The sequence below is a fragment of the Zootoca vivipara genome, chromosome 3 (genome assembly GCF_963506605.1).
Source record: "Zootoca vivipara chromosome 3, rZooViv1.1, whole genome shotgun sequence".
In the NCBI taxonomy this organism is placed as follows: Eukaryota; Metazoa; Chordata; class Lepidosauria; order Squamata; family Lacertidae; genus Zootoca; species Zootoca vivipara.
In genome coordinates this window covers 63,122,755-63,147,017 of record NC_083278.1, presented here as the reverse complement: position 1 = coordinate 63,147,017, position 24,263 = coordinate 63,122,755, and the positions used below count along the sequence as shown (strand labels likewise).

At 41.2% G+C, this 24,263-nt stretch overlaps 1 protein-coding gene across 4 annotated transcripts in view; it reads right to left on the bottom strand.

Moving 5' to 3' along the window:
- SASH1 (SAM and SH3 domain containing 1) overlaps positions 1–24,263 on the bottom strand; it is a 534,239-nt gene that overhangs the window by 43,214 nt on the left and 466,762 nt on the right. For all 4 annotated transcript variants that reach the window (XM_035108796.2, XM_035108791.2, XM_035108795.2 and 1 more), the window contains exons 5-8: positions 11,170–11,210; positions 9,836–9,922; positions 6,854–6,966; positions 5,727–5,828 (exon numbers count right to left, since the gene is read on the bottom strand). In XM_035108796.2, coding sequence (XP_034964687.2) covers positions 5,727–5,828; positions 6,854–6,966; positions 9,836–9,922; positions 11,170–11,210 — 343 coding nt within the window. The remainder of the gene's footprint in view (positions 1–5,726; positions 5,829–6,853; positions 6,967–9,835; positions 9,923–11,169; positions 11,211–24,263) is intronic.

Genomic DNA, 24,263 nt, shown 5'->3' with positions numbered 1-24,263 from the left:
ACCCAAGTCTTAGATCATCACATATCCTGGGAGTCTCATCTGCAGAGATCAGATGAGTGGTAAGTCTCTGGAACACTTCATCCCAGAGAGATATGCCTAGCACCTATGATTCTATTTTTAGGAGATAAGCAAAGACCATCATAATCTTCTGGTGGGTTTTCTTGACTGGATTTTTTTTTAAATTAGTGCTAGTTTTTAAGTGTGACAGCAAGCTGGTTTGCAAGGCAGGATGGCTCTTTTTGTTTGCTTAATTTTTATTACTGCTATAATGATTTGTTTCAAAATGTTGTATTGTGAGACTGCTAAAATCTTTCAATGCATTCTGTGCCTTGCTCAAGCGCTTTTGACGGATTGAAGATGTCCCTGATTTGTGTTAATGTCTCTTGCTTGCCTGATGGAGGAGGCTGTGCGTACACTTCTGACTTTTTTGCAAGGCTGGAATATAGCAAACTGTAAGGCTCATATTCATTGGTTCTGCCCCCTTTTTTTGTCTCTGGCCCTGCCCACCCTTTTGCATGAGGCCTCTAAAAAGTTGCTCACAAGGGAATGTGACCCTTGGGTTGAAAAAGATTCCCTACCCCTGGTTTAAAACCAATGGTTTGCTAACACAATAGGGTGTGTCACACAAGTAAAGCCACTGATATTGGTGGGTTAATTACCTTAAAGCAAACCCAACTGACACATAAACTTTCTCCAGCATGGAAAATTACATCCACATAGCATTAATGAAGTCTTTGCAATAATTCTATGCTGGGTGTCAATCCACTGAAGTCAACTAATGAATGCAGTAAAAGTGGGCATATGAGGCATGGCATTAATTATGGAAAAACCACAAAAATGCTCCAAGGCCACTTTAGTGAGAAGCACATTGCACATTAACCAATGATGAACTGCCTGGGGAAAATTAATAGAAAGTTCCTGTCATACATTCAAGATGGAAAAAATTATAATTCTCGTTTCTTCCCATTAGGTCCACCTCAACATTGAAATAATTGCTGAGGCATGCTTCAAAATGGTTAAACAATCACAGAGTTTTCAGTTATTTAAAAAGCACTAAACAATGGGTGTAACTTGATGGAAGGAAATGCTGTATCTCACTACAGGGGAACAAGTTCTTTCTTAATTCTAGGGACTTAAAATGTACACAGAGTTTGCTACTCTTATATAAATTCTTTACTTTTTTGTAATATAAAAAGCAGTAACTCAAAAAAATACATTGATCAAAATTTAAAATTTATGAGAACGTAAGAGCAACTCTTTAATGAAACCAAAGGTCTATCTAGTCCACATTCACATGTAAAAGGAAAGACAAAAATAGCATATAACCCTGTCCAGAACTGCTTGTTGTGATGTGGAAGGCGAGTTTTGGAAGCCTATAGCTATCTATCTATCTGGCGAACCAGAGCAGCACAGGAAACGCCGTTTACCTTCCTGCTTGGAGTGGTACCTATTTAACTTCTTGTACTTTGATGTGCTTTCAAACTGCTAGGTTGACAAGAGCTGGGACCGAGCAACGGGAGCTCACACTGTTGCAGGGATTCGAACCGCTGACCTTCTGGTTTAACCCACAGCGCCACCTGCGTCCCGTAGCACCTTAGAGACCAACTAAGTTTGTCATTGGTATGAGCTTTCGTGTGCATGCACACTTCTTCAGATACCCAAATTAACATATAGCAAATATGTCATGCAAATTGAATTCACAACAACAACAAGAAGACCCCCCCCCCGGTCTATTTATTGGTAAAATTAAATAATTAAAAAGTAAAGATGAACTGGGCTACAGGTTATAAAAACTTTTACAATTATAACACTCCCCCTCCTCTCCATTTGCTGCTTTTGGCCACTGGAATTTTGTTATATGTATTAATGCATAGACCCTATCTAAGATAAGTCCTGCTACAACACACATACAAACAAAAAATATGCAGTTGTGCAGATTAATCTTAGAAATTTATACTACCTCAATCAAATAAATTATTTTTTAATTGGAGGAGGGCCACATGAATACAATTAGTATGATTCTGTTGTAAAAATATTTTTCAATAAAAAAATGAATGAAGCAAACACTAGAAGCAACAGAAAGAAAAATCCTACTTGTGGTGGCAAAGAAATGGTTTCACCCGTAAAACCTTTGTCTGTGTCTGGGATAAAGAAGGACCCATTTTTACCCAGCAAAGCAATTAAACACATAAGCTTGAAGATAAGGATGGTTTTGATTTGGGAGAGACATGTGACTATGAGATGTAGCAGAGTTCAGGGAATTCATTACTTTTACAGCATCCCCTGCTGGCTGATTCACAGTCAGAATACTGTAGCATATTCCACACAAGGAACTTGTTAAGTCCCCAGTTTCTACTGAATATAAAATGAGGAATTAGGTAGCTGTCAGATGTGGGGAATGAGAGAGGAAGTATATGGCAATGTGCTAAGATAGAATGAAGGAAATATTAATGGCGCCTTGCTATTCTGTCCAATGTCCTCAGATTTGGAGGTCAATTAGGGCTAGCTCTGCCCAGATGCAATTTGAACATGTCAGCAAGTTTTAAATCCCATTTCTGTAAATCCTATTGGTGTCTCTTTTTCTATTGCTATCTGATAGGCTAGTAGAACAGTATCAAGCATGCCCTTAGCGCATATAGGGTTAGCCATCAGAGCACACCTGGCTTGAATTTGGCACACAGCTGGGAAAGTTCTCTGAACTGCAGTGCCAAATGTCAAACTAGCCAGAGAACGACCCACCCAGTCACTTCAAAGCTATATATAAACTTCCACATATACAGTGGTACCTCTACTTACAAATAACTCTACTTATGAATTTTTCTACTTACAAATGGAGCTCCGTCCGCCATCTTGGATGCGGTTTAGATAGGATTTTTTCTACTTGCGAATCTTTAGATAGGGTTGCTTCGACTTACGAATTTTTTCTCCCAATGCATTCCTATGGGATTCGACTTACAATTTTTTTCGACTTACAAATGTGTGTTCGGAACGCATTAAATTCGTAAGTAGATGCCTTTTTACAAGTCCGGACATGTACATGCCTTTATTTATTTATTTAGTCAGTCAGTCAGTCAGTCACAGTTGCACAAAGATATACAAAAGTACTATTTGCACATATACGAAGGTATGTGCAACCTCTTTGCTGCAGGCACTTTTCCCCCTGGCCCATGGGCAGACAGTGAAGGATAAGTAGTCTCTGCTCCTTTGTCCTTATAGACCAAAGGAATAATACACATGACACTGCCATATATGGAGTCAAAACATTTGTCCATCTTGCTCAGTATTTGCTAGTGGCCAGCGGCTCTCTAAGGTCTTTGTCAGAGAGAAAACTTTCTCAGCTCCACCACAAGAGATCTTTTAAGAAGAGATACTCATAGTAATTCTATGTTCCTATGTGGGAGGCATGGTTTACTAATGCTTTACCTGAAGATCTGGTCAGATATTTGGCAAAGCCAAATTAGACCATTTTGACATGGACTGGTCTCCATTTTTTTGATGATAGAAATAGGGAGTCATATAAGTACTACTTCCATGATTCGCTCCTTGTGATTGGGATATATAGACACATCTTAAAATACTGCATCTCTGTAATTTGCTTTTTATACTGAATATGCTTTGCTTGTTGCTTCTATTATTGTTTGTATGGTTATGTGTTAGTTTGTGCATAGGTTTATGATAAATCAATAAAAATTATTTTCTAAAAAGAGAGATGCTGGGGATTGAGCCTGGGACCTTCTGCATGCAAAAACATGTACTCTCCCACTTAGCTATAACCCTTTTCCTGGCTATTATGCTGTTTCAAAGAGATGGGGAAGAACAGAGAAACTAATCCTGTACAGCACCTCTCTAGGAATAAGTCTCACTGAACTCAATGGGACTTGTTTCTGAGTAGCTAGCGGTACCTTCTATTGACTCTTATTATGTGTTTCCGTGATGTGTGCCCTTGAAGACTTCAAGTGGTAATGTAACTTTTTTTTAAAAAAAGAGTAATTAAGGTACATTCTCAGTCATCCCAGCTTCTCTGGGAAGATAACACACACCTGTAAGTGTAATCATGGAGAATTCTAGGAGAGGGACTAGCTCTGCAAGTTATAAACTGCTTGCCATAACTAAAAACTCGGAAAAGGCCCAACAAGAGCAGTCCTTGTTTCCAAAAGGAAATTTGGATGCATTTTAAATTAGGGGGGAAGGTATGGGAGTGGGGGGGATGAAAGAAGAAAGCATGCAAGCCTGATCCAGAAACATTAACTTCACATCAGAAAGGAAAGACATGACTGGAATGGTAAAGTCTTTAATAATGCATACTTCCTAAAGTATGAACTGGACACACAATGAGAAGATTAAATGTTAATCTGCATGTATCTGGCACAAAGCCAATACAGCTGTTGGCTTGGCACATTCAAAAGAAATAGAATAAATGTAGTCCTCCAAACTGAGCTTAGAATTAACAGTATAGTGACAAGAGGCCAGCTTCTCTGCTGACACAGGGGAGGTGGCACCCTGTCCTTTGCTAATTGTTTTCGTATTTTGGCCTGGCAAGGGACTGAACATCCCAATTTGCCAATAAAAAACGTGTAAATGACAGAAAGAAGCAAGATCAATAGAAATTAAATCTTTTCAGCATGACACATGTCAATGGCATTTCCCCCTTTTTGCAAAAAACAACAACTGTGCTGCTCAGCCACACACAGTGCAAATCTGTTGTCTTGGAGTTTATTTTATTTTGTTTTTTAAAGCTACATTTCACAGTTTGATGGCTGTCCGCTAGAACTGCTTTCCTCAATAATTGCATGGTTAGGGAAGGCGTCACTTTGAATTGGGTTTACAAAACCATTTAAAGATTTTAGGCTGCAGTTCTAAAATAATTTGTGAGAGTTGAAGGTGAACTGAACACACTAGGACTTACTTCTGAGTAGAACAAGCTTAGAACTACACTATTACAGGAAAGCATTAGAAACAAAGTATATGGTATTAATGTCAATTGCCGTATTTTCAACAGTAATGTACATCAAGTATGACATGTTCTCAGATAATCCTTTTAATGTATACTTTGCAATAGAGCAGGGTAAAAGTCCAAACAAGCAGGCATATCTATCTAGCCACAGGATAAGAGCCAAAATGTTCACGTGGAAAAAGTGAGGCTTTGGGGGAATCTGAAGATGGAAACATACGAGTTTTGACACAGAAATGCTTACATTTCGTAACTCTGGAGGAAGTTTAATGTGACATGGCAGCTTAATTTAGGGCTGCATCCATGCGAATAGTGGATACCTGGCATCCATGGAAACATTAGCTTGTGCCATGTCATGAGCTAGATTGTTTTTGGCATGACACCACAAATGCTTCGAAATTTACTTTTGCAGTTGCACCCACAGAACCAAACCCTATGTACAAGAGCAGATACACACAACAGGCTGAGAGGCAATATGTGCAAACATCTGGTTAAAAAAGGTGTTGTGTGAAGAGAACCTGCAACTCAAGCAGAACACAGACATGAGTCTGTGCTGAACAAAGGATAAAAGAATACCAGCACTATATCCAACACCCATGAGATTCAACTGAAGAGAGTTGAAACTTTTTAAAAAGTGGAGTGATCTTTCCTTTTCAATGAGGAAAGGAACCGTCATGTCTGAGGCAAACATTCTCCATGCTTCTTGCTTCCCTTTCAACTGCCTTATGTCAATGTAAACAATATATGCAGCTGCATTGTAGAGACTGATACTCACATTACAATTGGAGGAACCGTCAAAAGATGGGTAAGGACTATCAGGCCATTCAGAAGACTCCATGCTACCTGACTGCCGATGTTGGGCCTCATATTCCTTAAGCTGAAATGAAAATAAGACCAAAGGTTTTCTACCTTGCTAAAGTATGTGGTTTAACCTGTATTGCATTTTCTTAAACTCTCCCCCCCCCCAATTATTCTGCTTTCTATCACATATTGTTATGATAATACTTTTCTTTTAAAAGAAAGCTCTGAAAAGTTCAGGGGAAAAACCAGACACAAATACATACATACTACTTAGCTCTGTTATAATTAAATATGTTGTTTAGTAAAGTATTCTAGTGACAAAAGAGAGAAATCAGCCCTCTGAAGGTTAATAGAGAGTAAGTTATGTGTGAACTGAATTGTTAGCTTCAAAGCATGATCTCATTAAGTCTTAACTGCAGAGTTGACAATCTTATCAGTGTGTGGCTGAGCTTTAATGCTTAGTTAAGCTATAATGCAATTTACTTACCCACCCATATATGCATACACTTACCACACAATTGTTCAGGTTAGCACCATACAATGGAACTGTTATTCTCAAACCTTTTAAAACCACTTACGCTACAATCCTATAATGAGTTAACTCAGAGTAAGCCTAGTGAACTTAATGGGGCTTACACCTGAGTAGAAATGTATAGGATCGCACTGTTATTCACAGAACTGCTTTCATATGGAATCTCTGGGCCTGGTCAGACAGGATGGGTGGGTAAGCAGGGGTTGCTTATAAGCAGTTCTGTGAATAACAGCACGATCCTATAAATTTCTACTCAGGTGTAAGCCCCATTAAGTTCACTGGGCTTACTCTGAGATAACTCATTAGAGGATTGTAGCGTAAGTGGTTTTAAAAGGTTTGAGAATAACAGTTCCATTGTATGGTGCTAACCTGAACAATTGTGTTGTAAGTGTATGTATAAGCAACCCCTGCTTCTATCCCAATCCACAAAGTCACCAAGCCAGAATTCCCCCTGCATTGTACCGTTCTCAGAAATTATGGCAACCTATTTAAAAGGTTCTAGTGTTTCACTGATATAACTGACATATCAAGGAATAATAAGGCTGAATAGTATGTATTTCATCACATACCCTTGCAAGCGCTTCCTCAATAGTAATCATCTTCTCCTTAACCATCATCATTAGTTGGATCCGCTCCTCGTCACTCATTGTGATCTCACTTGCTACATAACCAACATCCTCACCTGAAGACACAAAGGAAGAATAAAGATCTTTAGAAACAAAACAAAATTGGGTGGGTGGGGGGGTGGGTGGGAGATAACGTGTACCAAATCATGATCTTCCCAGGCTACTGAACTCAAAAAACTGGTTCCTATGTTAGTCAAGCTATTTGGGCTACTTAACTCCCTCCTTCAAAATTCTGAGATACATGGCAACATTTTTTTATTTGGGTTTTGTGAAATAAGATGATCTTAACACTGCCAGAGACCAAGGACAGCAGCCATGCCAGGAGAGCCATGGCCAGTTTCACCCCACAGCTTGATGACAGGAGCAGTGCTAAAATATTCCTCTCTAGAGACCTATTTTGCTTCCTCAAATCAATAGAGCTTAGAAAGAAGGCATGTCCTAGAATATATTTATCATACTTGGAAATCATTACAGACAATGACAGAGCAGCAAAGGAAATGCTAATCCAGAGCCTGGTATGTTGGGTCAAGAGATTTTCTGCATTGCAAACCGATTCCTACCAGCCTTTGTACAAATCTGCCATATTTTCAACCTATCATTTATCATCTTAGGAAACATCTGTCTTTGAAGGGGCAATATAACAAATAAGGATGGAATAAGATGGTATTTGTCCTATATTTTATGCTTAGGGTGCAGAATGACTGGACTTTTAATGTTGCTGTTTTAAACTGTGGTTTCATTCATTTATTTAAAGGCAATTATAATCTGCTTAATATTTTAAAATATTTAAGTGGTATTTTAATGATTGCATGATGTATTTTTGTGAGTACAACTGTTCAAGGGGGTGACTGAGAAGCTTTGGATCTATCAGGTCCATGATTGGCTCTGCTCCACCCTCGCCCTGCCCAATTCTGGGGTCCTATAGTTGCTGTTGCCGGTAGGAACACCACCAGAGAAGCTTCTCAACCACAGTATCTTCAAAAGAGCCTGGAAGAATTTGGCAGATGGACAACTCTTATACCGAACCAATCCAGCAGCACAAAACGGGATTAGGAGTATGCTGTGAAATGTGGGATATCTGACAGGCTAAAGGTGATCTGCTCATGAGCCTGATAATTTGAAAATTGCCAGTGAGGAATATGACTTGTTTAACATCAAAAATGGCTTTTGATGTTCTGACAGCACCCTGCTAATGCACACATAATTCAGACCAACCTGAAAAAAGAAACTTTCTACAAAGAAGGATACTGTGCAATATTATTTGCAATATACTGCTAACAGGCATCTCATCTGTCTTGAATTCTATAATTTTAGCATGTGTTGGACTGAGTGCTTTAAGTGACTATGCTTACAATTCAACACTACAACGTTAAGAAAGATTGGAGAGTGGGCCCAGAGGATGCTATGAAATACACTCAATTCTGTCAGTTCAAAACGTTTGGCTGAGTAACAGGACTACTCTGCCTGTACACCTGTGTCGCTCCTAAACCTGTTTTGGGTTTTCCCCCAACCTTCTGTAGCAGGCATAGGCAAACTCGGCCCTCCAGATGTTTTGGGACTACATCACCCACCATCCCTGACCACTGGTCCTGTTAGCTAAGGATGATGGGAGTTGTAGTCCCAAAACGTCTGGAGGGCTGAGTTTGCCTATGCCTGTTCTGGAGCATATCTGGGTTGGGCAGAGAGTGGAGAGGGGAAAAGGTCTTTTGCACAAACAGAAAACCTTGCATAAACAGAATCAGCGCACCACATTTTAACCAACAGTAATTCAAGTTGCTAATTTGTGTTAGTAACGCCTTCAGATAACTCAAGATTCACCAGGTTTTATCTGTCAAATAGCAGACATATACAGAGAAACCAGACCATCCTCAGTTTATTGATCACATGTTGCTAGTCTTCCCCATCCGCCTTCTTGATAGCAGACAGAAGGAACAAACCACAATCCTCGACTTGAACCAGGGGCTTCAAGTTTGTTTCAGTCCCAAAACACTACTATCAGTAAAAGCCAAAAACAAGCCACAACCCCTGGTAAGGACATAACTCCAAGCCATAATTCATTGTGTACTTCCTCCTAGTGCAAGTGGAGAGGAGTGAAAGAACCCTACTATTAGGCACATTCATGGTAAACTATTAATGCTGGTCTCAGTAGAACGTGACTCAAGCAGACTTGGAAAATGCATAAAATTGGTGTTATCTAAGGCATGTTGGGGAATGCACCTACATCACTGAAATAATTAAAGTTAGGTTTAATGAAAGTCAAATATATCTGAATTGTAGGATTGCAAAAAAGTGTAGACATTAAAACATAGCTTTAATATTAGTTCTTTTAACCAAAGATGCATCAGGCTAAAATCTAAAATTGAAGGTCACCAGAGACCAGATGCAATAGATAAAGGATTTAATCTATCCTGTGCATACCCACGTAGAAGTAAGTCCCATTAAACTCCTAGGAAAGTTGGCAAAGGACTGCAGATTCAGAGACAGACATTATATCTCAGAGTGTCATAACTAAAATTGCACTTATGAAAAATGCATGCGCTCACACACACAAAAAAAGAGAAGTTGGTGATCAGGAGGAGGCTGCTTTTGTATTCCTTGATGCAAAAAGTTTTGCTCCAAGAACAGAACAACCACACTATGAAACAGCTTCATCGAATGCTGAACTTTAGTTTGGTATGGAATAGTTCTCAGAGATAAAGCAGCTTCTGTTAAACTGGACAGGGTCTGACAGGCAGCAGTATATAACCTGCCTTTATAACCTAGTGGAATTCATTGAACAAAAGAGTCCTGTCAAATAATTAAGTCTACCCTTGTTTAATTATTGCAATTTAGTATGTAAATCCTGCTTAAGGCACAATTCAAACTACTCTCAGAACTAAATGTAACAAATATTAAAACACAGCAATACTAAAAAAAAAGCTGTACCTTTTGAAGACTGCCTCATTAGTCCCTTCTGATTCTTTCTGAAGTTTTGCCAGAAATACCTATTCTTCTTTTTCCAATCTGCTTTACCTAAAGGGGAACACAATATACATTAGAGGTTCAAATATGTGTACATTTTCAAAGGAAACCCATTCCCTCATCCTGTTTCAGTTATTTTTGGGCGTGTTTTTAAATTTTAATTCACACTTGGAAAGAATGCCATAAATAGCTGTCATAAGCAATCATTATTTAGGAAAAGGAAGGCGGTAGACCATTTGCAATAAGCAACCAAAAGATACTATGCTAGATGAAAATGAACACACATTTTTAATGTTCGTTTTAACTAACAATATAGATCATACTGAACTTTTGTTTTTAGTTCACCTAAAAAGTTAAAAGCTACCTAAAAGTTAATATGAAAATGCAATTTCAATCTGTTTGTGTAATCTAAAAGTGCTGCATGACCATTACTCATATTTCTACTTCAAGTAAGCTTCATAGTTATTTTATCTTGCACTTGATTGCAAAAATGAGATCTATAAATAAATGATAAATAACAGCTATCCCTGTTTAAAGCAAACATTGAGATGCAAGTGAACTAAATAAATTGTACCAGAAGGTTCCAATACATTTGTTTTCTTTACGGGAGGAGGAAAAGAGTGTCTGTGCCCCTCTCCTGGACAAAATGACTTCAGTGATTAACAAAAACTATCCCATGCTTCTGTCTACCTGTATAACACTTATAAAATGCATAAGGAAGTACTATCCTAAAGGAATAATAATAATAATAATAATAATAATAATAATAATAATAATAATAATTTATTATTATTTATACCCCGCCCATCTGGCTGGGTTTCCCCAGCCACTCTGGGTGGCTTCCAAAAGAATATTAAAATACAATAGTCTATTAAACATTAAAAGCTTCCCTAAACAGGGCTGCCTTCAGATGTCTTCTAAAAGTCTGGTAGTTGTTTTTCTCTTTGACATCTGGTGGGAGGGTGTTCCACAGGGTGGGTGCCACTACCGAGAAGGCCCTCTGCCTGATTCCCTGTAACTTGGCTTCTCGCAGCGAGGGAACCGCCAGAAGGCCCTCGGCGCTGGACCTCAGTGTCCGAGCAGAACGATGGGGGTGGAGACGCTTCAGGTATAATCCTCAAAGATGAGAAGGAAGTTGAAAACCCTCCCCCTTCCCCCCACAAGCAGGTAGCAAAACATGTGACATTACTGCAAAAGACTTGAAACAGCGAGGTAGATCAACACCGCTGATGGTATGCAAAAAGCAAGGCATCGGGAAGGGGTGGAGAAAGGACCAAATAAAGATGAAGTATACTGACCGACAGCACTTTCTTCAGAACTTGATTTATGAAGGGAGAACCTAAAACACAAAACAGAAACAGAATGATTGTGGCAAACGTCTGACGTGCCTTGAGAGTTGTCTGCAGGGCTGGCTGCCTTAGGTGAAGGACAAAATGCACCCTCTTCCCCCTCCCCCTTCCACGTACAGAAGCTGACCTGACCGACAGTTGAATCTCACTTCCAAACTGGCAACAGTCCAGTGTCCTCCACCACTGTACCTTGAGGGCAGCAGCCTAACTTAGGGGGCACAGGACAGGCTGCACAGCACACAGCGCTCTGTCTTCCGACAGAGGGAAGGGGAGAGGGGACAGCTGGGGGAGGGCAAGGACACACAGCATTTGCTGTCCGGGGCAGTCGCCTCACTCTGCCTCATGGTAAGACCAGCCCTGGTTATCTGGCTCACAGTAAATCAGGATCTGAAGCATCAAATGCCCCCCCCCCCGCGCTCCTTTTCCTATGAATGCACACTGAAGCCAGCAAGAGAAACTGTATCTCATCACCAGCCACACTTAAACAATGGCATTAGCTCAGCTCCAGCCTGAATGCTCTGAAACAAGCTTCTTGTGACTGATGCAGAAAAATATGTATGGAGAACAAAAGAGTTAAAGTTACAGGGTCAAAGGGGGAAATGTGCCAGAGAATGTCCTTTCCTCTCCTCCTCCCTCCCCAGGCTGTCAACATAGAAAATTAATACAACACTTCTACCAAGTGGTAATATATTCTATGTTGTGCATCTAACTCTGCCTTTCGACTACTGCAACAAACTGTAGCATTCTTTAATGCAAAATAATAATAATAATAATAATAATAATAATAATAATAATAATAATAATCACTTTTTGTGGGCTGGCAGTTTACCATACATGAAAATAAACAGCATTAAAATTAGAAATAGAAATAGTGGTAATGGTACTAATAATAATTACTTTCTTCAATTTAAGTTTACACCTGGCTGCAAAATGATTTATTATTGCTACCAAGCTTGGAGAAAAAACAAGGATTTGAAGTCTATATTCCAAAGTAATGTAATGTTTATATATATACATTCAGAAAACAAGAGGAACATTTTACTTCGAGTGTGCTTCAAAGCTTAACTACACACACAGGCACACACACAGTTTGACTTTGCAAACCCATCCGATCTGCACTTTCTAGGATTAGCAGTAGAGGGCACTGCAGTGTTTTTGATCAACAAAAGCTCTGAGAAGAAACCAAACTGTATTTTGTTTTAGACCAGTGCACACTGTAAATGATCCAAGTGATTAGAGGCCAACAGTTTATAAGCATGAAAAACATAATCATCAATTTGCAGGGACATCATGAAAGGGGAAACGATAGCATGAAGTTTAATTTTGATTCAGTAAATTCACCCAAGCAAAGGCAGTAACAGCAGTGTTTTGGATATGGCAAATCATCTTTCTTCTTCAGTCTGATTAGAAATTTAATCCTAGCCAGCCAGCCAACTGATGCAACCAAATTCCAGATCTGGGCTGCACCAGGTGCATGCTGGAAGGGGGCCATTGCTAGTTTCCTTACTGATGCAGTTTACACATGGGACAGCTTGTAAAAAGAAAATCAATGGCTTGGGTGGGTTCACAGCACTAGCAGCCAAGTGCTTGATTGTTAGGAAGCAGCTCAAACAAACAGGCACAGAAGAAAATATATAGCAGCCTTTAGATAGGCCCTTAGGGGCACAAAAATATTTAGGAGTGTAAGTGTGGTATATTTCTAAAACTCGGGGGTTTTGTGAAAGTACTTTAATTTCCTATATGGTCCTGCAAATGTTGTTCCACATCAATAAGTTTGTGCTTTCACCCTACATCCCAGATGGCTCCTCTCTGGGGTTCATTTTACTTTTGATCATAAGATGTACAGACATCACCCTAGAGCAGGCATCCCCAAACTGCGGCCCTCCAGAGTGTTTTGGCCTACAACTCCCATGATCCCTAGCTAACAGGACCAGTGGTCAGGGATGATGGGAATTGTAGTCCAAAACATCTGGAGGGCCGAAGTTTGGGGATGCCTGCCCTAGAGAAAGCATTTCACCTGGGACCCTACCCTGCACTTTAGGGTCACTATCAGTAATATAAAAACCTTAACTTCCAGCTTTTCAGGTTATGCAGGTGCATTCACAGCCACATAAACAAGCTATTAAAACAATAAAAATTGTGCCACAGAGAGGAGAAACAGGAAAGGAAGGGACAGCCACAAAGCATCATGCTACTTGATCTTCACTACAGCATCTGCACAACAGCTGTAGGAATCCCCACCATCCTTTAAAAAATGGTATTAGAACACTTTGCAGGAATGATACTGAATTTTTATCCCATAATACTGCAAAGTACGGAAAACAGCATACTTCTGCCACTAAAAGTTTACTACGATTTAGAATACACAACCTATATATTAATCTGGGGGTTCATTGCCCTTTTGATACAATGGGGGTGGAAGCCTGGGAAAACACACAGAAAGCAGACAGAAGTTTGTTCAGCCGCTAGAAAATATATTGGCTTTTAACCATGTAAAGCAGGGATGGAGAATCTGTAGCTCTTCAGGTGTTGTTGTTGGTTTCCAACTCCCATCATCCTTGACCACTGCTTATGCCCTGATTTAAAGAGTTTCATGAGAGGCAGAATTTAACAGCATGTAAATTATATTTTCAACCTTAGATGGCTTTAAAAAAAATAAAATGCTTCAAACCAGTCTACGGAAGACAAGCCTATTAACACCCATGGCAGATAAATGGAACCTCCACATTCCGTACATCTCTGAACACTGGTTACAATTTAAAGTGAGAACATTTCTCATACACCATACTAGATGTATATATAATTATCAGATAACAACCTATGCTTTTATTATAATATCTGTCAGGGGGACTCCCTAGAGGGAGCCTCCCCCCCCCCCATCATCCTGACCAGCACTTCGCCCAGCGTCAGTGCTAGCAGCAGGTAGCGGAATGGAGGAGGGAAGGCTCAGCGAGGCACCAGAGCCCTGCCAATGCTCTGGGGAACAGACAGTGGAGGAAGGGCTCAGCGAGGCATCAGAGCCCCTGCACCACTCTGACCAACAAGTGGAGGAGGGATGGCTCAGGGAGACGTCAGAGCCCAGGCACTGCCCCAGCCGGCCAGGGGAAGTAGGGGCACTGCTCCTTCTGGCGCCCAAATTGAGATGCGCGCCCAACCGCAGGGTGAAGGGGCGGCGTTTCGGGGTGCCCAGGTTATTATGCTGGCTCCGAAGCTGACGGGCGCCATTGCCGGGTTCTGAGAGTGACTAGGAGGTCATGTTTTCTGCTATCTCTGCACTGTAAATAGAATGCACAATAAAACCTTTAAAGACACAACGGACTGGGGTGTCTTTACTCGGGAGTAGCCGCAACAACTCCCTGACAATATCCATATTGAAGATTTGGGCGGGAGCATGGGCACCAGCTCTAAGGGACCCAGGTTCTTTCAGTCCCTCCAAGAAAATACCTCCCCCCATGTTAAGGACAATCGGGGCGGATTTCATAGGTGCCTACACTAGGGGGCTCTGGTCCATTGCACCCCCCAAAAAATCTTCTTGGGGAAGAGCCCAGACCGCATGTTTTGTCGCACTCAGCTTCCTGCCACACAGGAGAAAGGTGAGGGTAAGCAGCCCTGGACCAGAGTCGGAGGAGGAGGCCAAGCATCAGGGAGGAGGACCATTGAAACTGTGCCACCACCATGTTCAGCTCTGCCTCTGGCTCCTCTTGGCGTCATGTGTGCATCATCAGTCTTCCCAACCTTCTGCTCAAGTTGGTGCTTATGGATTGGGGGGGGGGGAATGATCATAGCTGCCTAAAGGCACTTAATCAGCTTATGACAGAGGCAAGATCAGAGCCAGGGACTTTTGGGTTAACTGCTCAATGTCTTGGCTACTACAATACACCAGCTGCCTTCATTGTTTCTAAAAAGTCCACTGGTAGCTGCTAGAAAGCAAAATATGAATTTTCCTATCTAGAAGGCATGTACCAGTTGTATATTTCTTTCATTCCTTTTCACAGCTGTATACAGCAATGTTTGCTGGAAGGGCGGGGAGCACCTTTGACTTTGTATTCTATAAAGTATTTTGCCTTCAAGGTGTGAATGATTAATTATTACTTTCCTTAAATATGTGGGATGAGAATTTATGGCACTTGAAAATGGCCTTATTGTTTGATTTGACAATTATGCTACTCTGACTGTGTTGAACCTGCAGCTTCTCTATGAACACACACCAGACATAATTTGTGTTCTTCCATTCATGGACTGACAACTTGCTCTGAAACTTAATGATGCAGTGACACTTGGCAGAAGTTTCGGCACTGCATGTCTGAAAAGGAGCCAAATGCCATTACTCCATGGCTTTGGCCCTTTGGTTTTGCTATGCTCTGATGTACAGCTTCATTAGCAGATTTCCCAATGAAATGCACTCCGACGCACATAGTAAAAGGGCTCTACAGATACCTGCTCATGTAAGGAAGAAAGACATAGAATAGATGGCCAATTACAGACCCTGATAAGGAGATCTGCTTACTACCAAATTCTAGTCCTGGTGTGAAATTAAAGCCATTAAAAATGTTCATAACTTTAATCTCATGCTTTAATGTCAACATTATTTCTAGGTCCATGCCCCAAAACTTGTTAAGTGAAAGAGGAGATGTTGAAAAAAGATGGAAATGGCAAACATATGACCTGGGATACAACCAGAATTTTTTTTTTGCAAAGCCTCACTTTCAGACCACAGAGTACGCTCCAGCAAAGCTGGTCTTGTTTAGTTATGGTCAAACAAATGGTCAAACTGAATGAGAAAATAGAATGGATGTTAGTCAGCAGGTCTGGTGCAAAAGCACCGAGAATGTGGAACACTCCAATACGAACAATTTTACAGGTAAATGATTTTATCTACCTACCTACCTACCCTTCCTTCCTTCCTTCCCTCCATCCCTATTCTTCTGGATACTCCTAAGTGACTTTTTGGGTTGCTTTTGAAACTATTTTGGCAAAGAAGAAATAAGAATTCTATTTTGAACCAGGCCCAAGATGATCCACCATTGGGTTGCGGTGGTAGATGCCACACACCTGACTGCTACAGTCACCCATTTCCAGTCTTCAAAACTTCATTTTCAAAAGTCTGGTGATCCTGGCAGTGGGGTGCACTCCACAGGCTGAGTGCATTGCACACAGATAAAAGGGAAAGCTACTTTCGGTGTAAACACTGTTTTCTGGCTCTCCTTCCAGTGAGTTAGTAAAGCTTTAACTTCATCAGACCTGTCCTCGTTCTAGTCTGTGTCAGGCATCTGTGGGGTTTATTTTGCATACACAGTAGCTGACTTTACAAGGCACTGAGTCCATTTGTGACCTTAAATATAAAATAGCCTTGTGCTTCTGCAATATGCAGAACAGTAAATGGAAACAAACACCACCATGTGTGCTGCTTTTATGAACATGCTGTTTAGATCTGAAAGGTCATTGTGTTTTTTCCCAGCAACACAAAGAGAAACCGAGAATAAGATTATCCTGATTGGTGGTTTTTTTGCTATTAAGAATCATAAATACAGATGTGCTCTAAAATATATCCAGACCTCATTTATTGAATGCAAATAGCACAGGTGCGTAATGTGGTCCTAAAAATTAGACCGCTACTAAAAACCGCCCATAAATCAATTATACTCTCTTCTCCCTTCCCAGCATCTATTTACAAAGCAAATGGAACAGATAGCCTGGTATAAAATTATTGCTTATATTTGGAGCACAAAAAGCCTTTTGCTTCCTTCCTTTGAAGGCAGTTTGTTTATCTGCCTGCTTTACACAATGCCTAGTGACTAAACTACTGTGAAAACTGACACCTTTATGAGAGGAGCTGACTGACTTCAAGATAATTTATTTAAGGGGGGGTGACATTGTGAGGAAAATGGGTCTGTAGTCCAATAAAGATTTGCATGGACCTGAAGGGAAATGCAAGTCTGAGGGGCTCTGACCCTGCTACCATCAGTGTGAGAAACATGGAAAGCAGAGAGGTTCCATTCAATTATCTTGTCATTAGGTCTCCATAGCAATGGCTCTTTCAGCAGGTCAAAACTTTCTCAGCAGTTACAAACATGGCACTGCCTTTGTTTTGTTTTGTTCCCCCCTATGTAGGCAACAGAGAGGTAGCCATGTTGATTGTGCTTACTTTACAGTGGAAGCAGGTCCCATCAGTTCACTGCATCCTTGATCATGAGTAAGATCATGGAACCTGGCTTCTAGTATGGTATCTCTATTGTATCTATAAGTCTCTAGTCCGAAACAGAAAACATAGGGGGAAACCCCTTTACTGGCATGACAATAGGCAGGAAAAGAACATGATTTTTCTCTTTGTCTCCTTCAAGCCATGTATGAAAAGTTGGAAGAGCCTTAAAAAAAAAAAAGCAACCACTAGGGAGGCCTTATAGGAACGGACCAAATACTGAAGGAAAACTAGGTCCAAAGCAGATATCAGAGACACCAATAGAGGATCAATATGTTCTATCATTCTTGAGTTGGGTGGAGGTAGAGAAAGATCTCCATCTCTCATTCAGGTTCAGAAAGATATCCTGGAAGCTCTGGGTCTTACAAAAGAAATTGTGCCAAGAGATCGTGTTCAGAAAATTGTGATGAATTTGAATAAAAGGAAGCCGTTTACAACCTACTTCGTAATTCCAAACATCCTCCATTACGATCTCACCTCTAAGAACTGCTTTATGAGAACCAAAATTGAAATAATATCCCAAAGGAACTCCCATACCTCAGAAAGTATTTGTAGCAAAGTTGAGCCCACTTAGAAGATCTGAAGCACCCATAGAAAGATGAGCAGTGGGAAATATCACCCTCAGTTGCACCTGAAGGCCTTCTATTCCCCCATCCCTGAGGGGGCTGCTGGCAATTCATGGCAATTCTCTTTGCTGAGACTGGGCATGCACTGTATGACTCAGAGAACAAGACAACGATTAGTGCTTTTTGCCCATTCTTCTGTTCCACCTCTGGCAGAATTACGTGCCACCACTTACGTGGGACACTGAGAGAGAACTACACTAATGTGAAGAGTGCAGCAATATCTAGATCATGCATCCCCAAACTTCGGCCCTCCAGATGTTTTGGACTACAATTCCCATCTTCCCCGATCACTGGTCCTGTTAGCTAGGGATCATGGGAGTTGTAGGCAAAAACATCTGGAGGGCCGCAGTTTGGGGATGCCTGATCTAGATCTAGTTACTCACACCTGGAACTGCTGCATTTTTTCCTCTTTCTGTAAAACCTTTGGTTCTTGAGGTGCCAGGTGCCAGGATCTCTAGGTGGAGCCATGCACTCTCCACCAGAGCCCAAGAGCTGATGGAGGCTTGAGGCCTGGGGTTGGGAGGTTACTCACTTCTGCCATCTGTCCCTCCAGTGATGATGGGCAATGTATCCAATGACCAGCAGAGCTAATTGTGGTTTGCATGAGAACATAGTCTGGACTGTGTTGACCCGTCCTAGTGATGGAACTAGTACTATCTGACCCTGTTCAATCTCCCTGCTTGAAATCAAAGGGCAGAGTACCACTTCAGAATTTTCTTGGCCAGCTGAGACCTATCTCCAGATTACAGAGGTGAGCTTCTTTTCGGCAAAGGTTGCCTGAAGGCCAGAGATGAAAAAGGAAGGGATAAAACCTCAGCAGCTTTCTTGCTCCAAAACATCTAGAAAGCGCTAAGTTGGGGGAATGCTGAACTATCTATTAATACATGAAGATCACCAGGAAACGTGTAAAAAAAGAGAGGCCAGTAAACAGTAGATTCTAAAGCTGAGGGAGGCACACACAAAAGCAGACTTGGTGTCTGAAAATATACAGGCAGAAAGATCGGCTTGGCACAAGGTACATAGCCCATCACCATCTACAAATGTGTTTGGGTCATGACAAACAGCATTAACTCGCAGCAACAAGCTCTACATTCTTCTGAAAGGAGGCTTTCGTTTCTCTGAGAACAATTGCCAGGAAACATTCCTTCAGCTGCTCAGAGGCACATTGGTCTGGCTTGTCACATGTCACAAGCACTGTTTGGCTGGTTTCTCACTCCCATTGTGAATGTTATTGTGGGAGTTTCCTGCCCTACTTCTCTCAGGGAAATTATTTGCAAGCAGCATGAATAATTTGGCCACCAATGAGATTTAGCTTCAAACATAACACTCCATCTCTTCTCGCCCATCCCCAAACACCATTTGCTTTGGAACAAGGTTAACCAAGTCTGAGAGAGACTGCTCTCCCCTCCCCTCTTTAATCTAGTTTATAGCGGTTAACAAAGCCAAGAGGAAGCATTCATTCTCTAGATTAAAAGCCAACATTCATACCAGAGTTTTCCTTTTTCCTTGCTTTGGCCTTTGCCCTTTCTTTGCTTTGCAGTTCTCATCACTGTCGTTATTCTGGCTTATTACAGATGAGCTCATAGTAAAATGTCATAGTTAATTTGGTTGCTGTGACAATCTGCCAGAATCAAACATGACAGTACTTAAACCACTCAACTGATAATATCACCCAGAGTACTGATTCAGCATCCTTCTAGATTAGGACTGCAGTCTGGACATAAACCACAATAAGATCAACAGTCTTATCTTTAGAATCCTGAGAAGTCCATTGTTTAAATCAGGTGAACTGTGCACCTGAGTATGGATAGAGAAACTGCATATAAATGTTAGAATTTGGAGATCTATACTGGGACCAGTGTTAGAAACTGAGATATGAAAGCCAGGAGCTAAATGGCACTTTAAACCTAGGTTATGGGTGCTGCAAAGGAATGTCTAGGTCCACTTTTTTAATATTACAGTAAGTATATAAAGCCGAAAATGAATGAACTGCAGCTAAAATCTTATATTCGTTTTTCACATGGTCTAGTCTAGTCCTCATCTGAAGACTGCAAAAATCAAAACCATACTTCACCTGCTCAACCCCCTCTAATATTATTGTGAGGGTCCCTTCTCCAGTCCTCAGAGTGGCTGGAAGTGGGGAGGCAGAAAAAGGTTCTCCTTTCGTTCCAGCAGTGGCAGTATTAATCTAAAAACTTAGGCACAGTACTGCTCTCAGAGCTCAGAAACTGCTTGAATTAATGAAATGCACCGAGCACAATGGGAGTTTCAAACGCTGACTGTGACCCATAGAAATTTGGCTGAGAATAGGAACTGCTTCTGTACATATACATAAAGGTAAAGGGACCCCTGACCATTAGGTCCAGTCGTGACCGACTCTGGGGTTGTGGTGCTCATCTCACGTTATTGGCTGAGGGAGCCGGCGTACAACTTCCAGGTCATGTGGCCAGCATGACAAAGTCGCTTCTGGCAAACCAGAGCAGCACACGGAAACACCGTTTACCTTCCCGCTGTAGCAGTACCTATTTATCTAATTGCACTTTGGCGTGCTTTCGAACTGCTAGGTTGACAGGAGCTGGGACCAAGCAACGGGAGCTCACTCCGTCGCGGGGATTCGAACCGCTGACCTTCTGATCGGCAAGCCCTAGGCTCTGTGGTTTAACCTACAGTGCCATACATAGGGCTTGCTAATTTTCCTTTCCAACTGCCTCCTGCTGCGTAGAATGTTGGAGAGTAATGAAAGGGGCAGTTTTTTGAAGTGAAAAGATCTGATGTGGTATCATGGGTGGGGGAACCAAAAATGACTGGGTATAGATATGTAGCAGCCCCACATTGCCCCATTGGATTAGAGCTCAAGTTGCAGTACAGCCTTAGGGTTTGTTTAAAATTGCATCCAAGACAATAAACTTTAAAAAACTACCGTATGTGAATGATTCCTCTACAATGGTAAGCGTAAAGCCTGCTTGCTGAGACTCACTGTCATTTAAATTAGCAAGTATACTAACTCTGCTGTACGATCTGCACTGACTCCTTCATTAACAACATTGGAGCTAATACATGAACCAAGTTAGTTGCAGACTCAAATCATAACAACATCAAACTCCTCCCTCTGGCTAGAGATCATATCACAGGGCATGCACTCAGGCTGAGTAGTTCATCATGAGATGCACACAAGACCAGCGCATAGCATGATGATTTCTACACTTGCAAAACAGCTGCAGCAATGAGCACATCTCACAGCTGCTGAAGACACAGAAGCTCCCATAGTCTGAAATGCATAGCTGCTCAAAAATGTCACACTGTTCAGAGTGCACAGACACCATTCATGACCATGCCACTCTGCAACATCCCACACAGGACAAATCGGTCAAAATTACCCCTGGACTATGGAGTAAAATGTAAATTTATAATAAATTTGGCAGAAAGGACTTTGGTGTATCTTGATAGATAAGGAAACATAGGTGTCAAAGTTCAGTTTGCAATTATATCACAAAACTTCCCTGGTTTAACTGTTTTTGTTAAACTGACAAAGAGTTGGGTTCAGAGAGTGATTAAACACCCGGTGTATGCTGTGCAAATTCACATTCAGGTGACAGTTGTCTTTTAAGTTAACTAAATGGGTCTCCTGAATGCCCCAAGTAGATCAAAAGAAAGCAATTGCTTTGGCTTCCCTATTCTGCTGGTAATAACTTCAGTTTTAGAGGCTGCAAAAGGTAGTCTGCTTAGATCGGTTTATTTCGAATCAAACCAAAATGTATTCCCAAAAGTAGGGGGAAATGCACTGTCCTCTTCCCCTGCTAAAAACAGGATGAAAGACAGGATGCAGAAGGTTTGACTTGGTTTGACCTGGATTTCCTTCCAAATATACAATGATCTCTCCTCCTTTGCTTGAGTAAACAACTGCAGGAGAGCTGCTGTCACTTCCAAGATATCACAAGGGGGATCCCTTTGTAACAAAGTTACACTTGTAGTTACAAAATTAATCAGTGGGAAAGCTCTCTAATTTTCTTTCACAAAGAAAAATGTATGTTCAATTTGAATCTCACATTCATTAAAAACAATACTTACACAGAATATACACAGAAAATAGATGCTGTTCCTTTTTATAAGGGACAGTTACAATAGCAATGGAAGCTTGCAATATATGCTACACACTCTTCTTTATTTCTGGAGGTTCCACTGTCCGATTCAGTCTGTATGCCTATTTAGTAAAATTTTACAGTAGGCAGTTGAGTTTTCCCTTAGTCTAATGCCAAGTGTTATGGTAGCTTTTGTGGTATTTGGCTAGTAGGAATTGGACCAAGACCACCAACTCAGTTCTCACAGGCTTTGGACAGATGGTAACAACCCTGAACTGGGGAGAATCTTCTATTTACTTGAAGGCTGGCATGGAGAAGTGCTACCTCCAAACAAAGAGCATGAGAACCTGTTTTTAAATCACAATACACAAAACTGTCCAGAGCTCCCCCCCCCCCCGGCAACTTTTGGCAACATAACTACATACAAACATGCATGCTCACAAGCACAAAGCAGGTTCAAATAACCAACATTCCAACCAGTCTTTAAGAATCTAAGGGCAGCTGAAATCCTTAAAGTTTGCAAAATGAACTTGGCAATACACACCTGGGTCTCTTAATACCATTCATTGCCAATTTCCCAGTACAGTAAGCTACTTTAAAGCTACTGTGCACATACTGAACCCTTGGATCTATAGACTTTCTAAAAATTGCAGTGGTGATCCAGGATTAGCTATACTTTTGAGGAAACTCCCTTTAAAGAATTTACTATGAAAGATTCAGACTTTTAAAAGTGTGAAAATGAGTTGCATTCTTCTCACTAGTTTTACTTCAGCCTTGACAAATCTAGTGGAGCAGCTGGTAAAATATTCCACAGCAGTGACATGCTTTTAAACATATAAAAGAACATGTTTTTTTTGCTGGCAAGAATCTACATCATGCAGATGGCTCCTGGCAGTTGCACTTCTGCTAAAATGTCGTGCTGGAAATTTCACATCACTCATTACCGTGACAAGAAAAGGGTATTTATTTCTAAACAAAATCCTACACATCAGAATGGGATAAATTGCTGCCTTCCTTCAACTATATAAGACTGCCTTGCTTTAGAAGCTGGCAGTTGCATAGCCAAACCCTGCTTATACATTACCTGGTGTATTATGACTGCTGCTGCCTCTAGTTATGGTCACACCATACATATGGAAGCTGTGGCTAGTGTGCACATTCAAGTCAAAGAAATGTGCTCCCCAAATTACTTGGGCCCATTGGAAAGTTACACTTAACTACAGTGAGACATAAAAGCAAACTAGACAATGGTTGTTGTTTTTTTGTACTTCAACATGAATCTATCTTTAATCATGAAATTGGAGAGATGGAGAGGATCCCCAAGGGTCATGTAATCCAGCCCTCTGCATAGAAAAGGTGTGTGGTGTTGGATTGTTAACAGCAGAAGGGCATAATACTGGTAAGAGAAACAATAGTGCAAAACTTTCCAACTTCTTTTCGCAAGCACTTTTTTCCACAGTATTTTGTGTGACAATGGCTGGGCAAAAAGTGCTTGGAAGCAGAGCTACAAGCAGGAACAGGAAGGTTCAGTACCTTTCACTCACATTTCAAAATGAGACCCCCAATTACATTTTTCTAGGTGATGAAGACTGTTCCAGGTTAAACACATTAAACTATCGCCCTTAGATCCAGTGAGGCCTCCATGGTAAAGGTAAAGGGACCCCTGACCATTAGGTCCAGTCGTGACCGACTCTGGGGTTGTGGTGCTCATCTCGCGTTATTGGCCGAGGGAGCCGGCATACAGCTTCCGGGTCATGTGGCCAGCATAACAAAGCCGCTTCTGGCGAACCAGAGCAGCACACGGAAAAGACGTTTACCTTCCCGCTGTAGCGGTACCTATTTATCTACTTGCACTTTGACGTGCTTTTGAACTGCTAGGTTGGCAGGAACTGGGACCGAGCAATGGGAGCTCACCCAGTCACGGGGATTCGAACCGCCGACCTTCTGATCAGCAAGCCCTAGGCTCCGTGGTTTAACCTTCCATGGTATATCCTGGCAAATTAGCTATTCACTAATACTATGTTATAGTTTTTAAATCAATGATATAATCCCTTATGGAAGGGAAGGGGTACCTCACCTGCATCATCATGCCATAGTATTCGAAATTTCAAATACTTTTCACATCTTTTGTGAGCCACT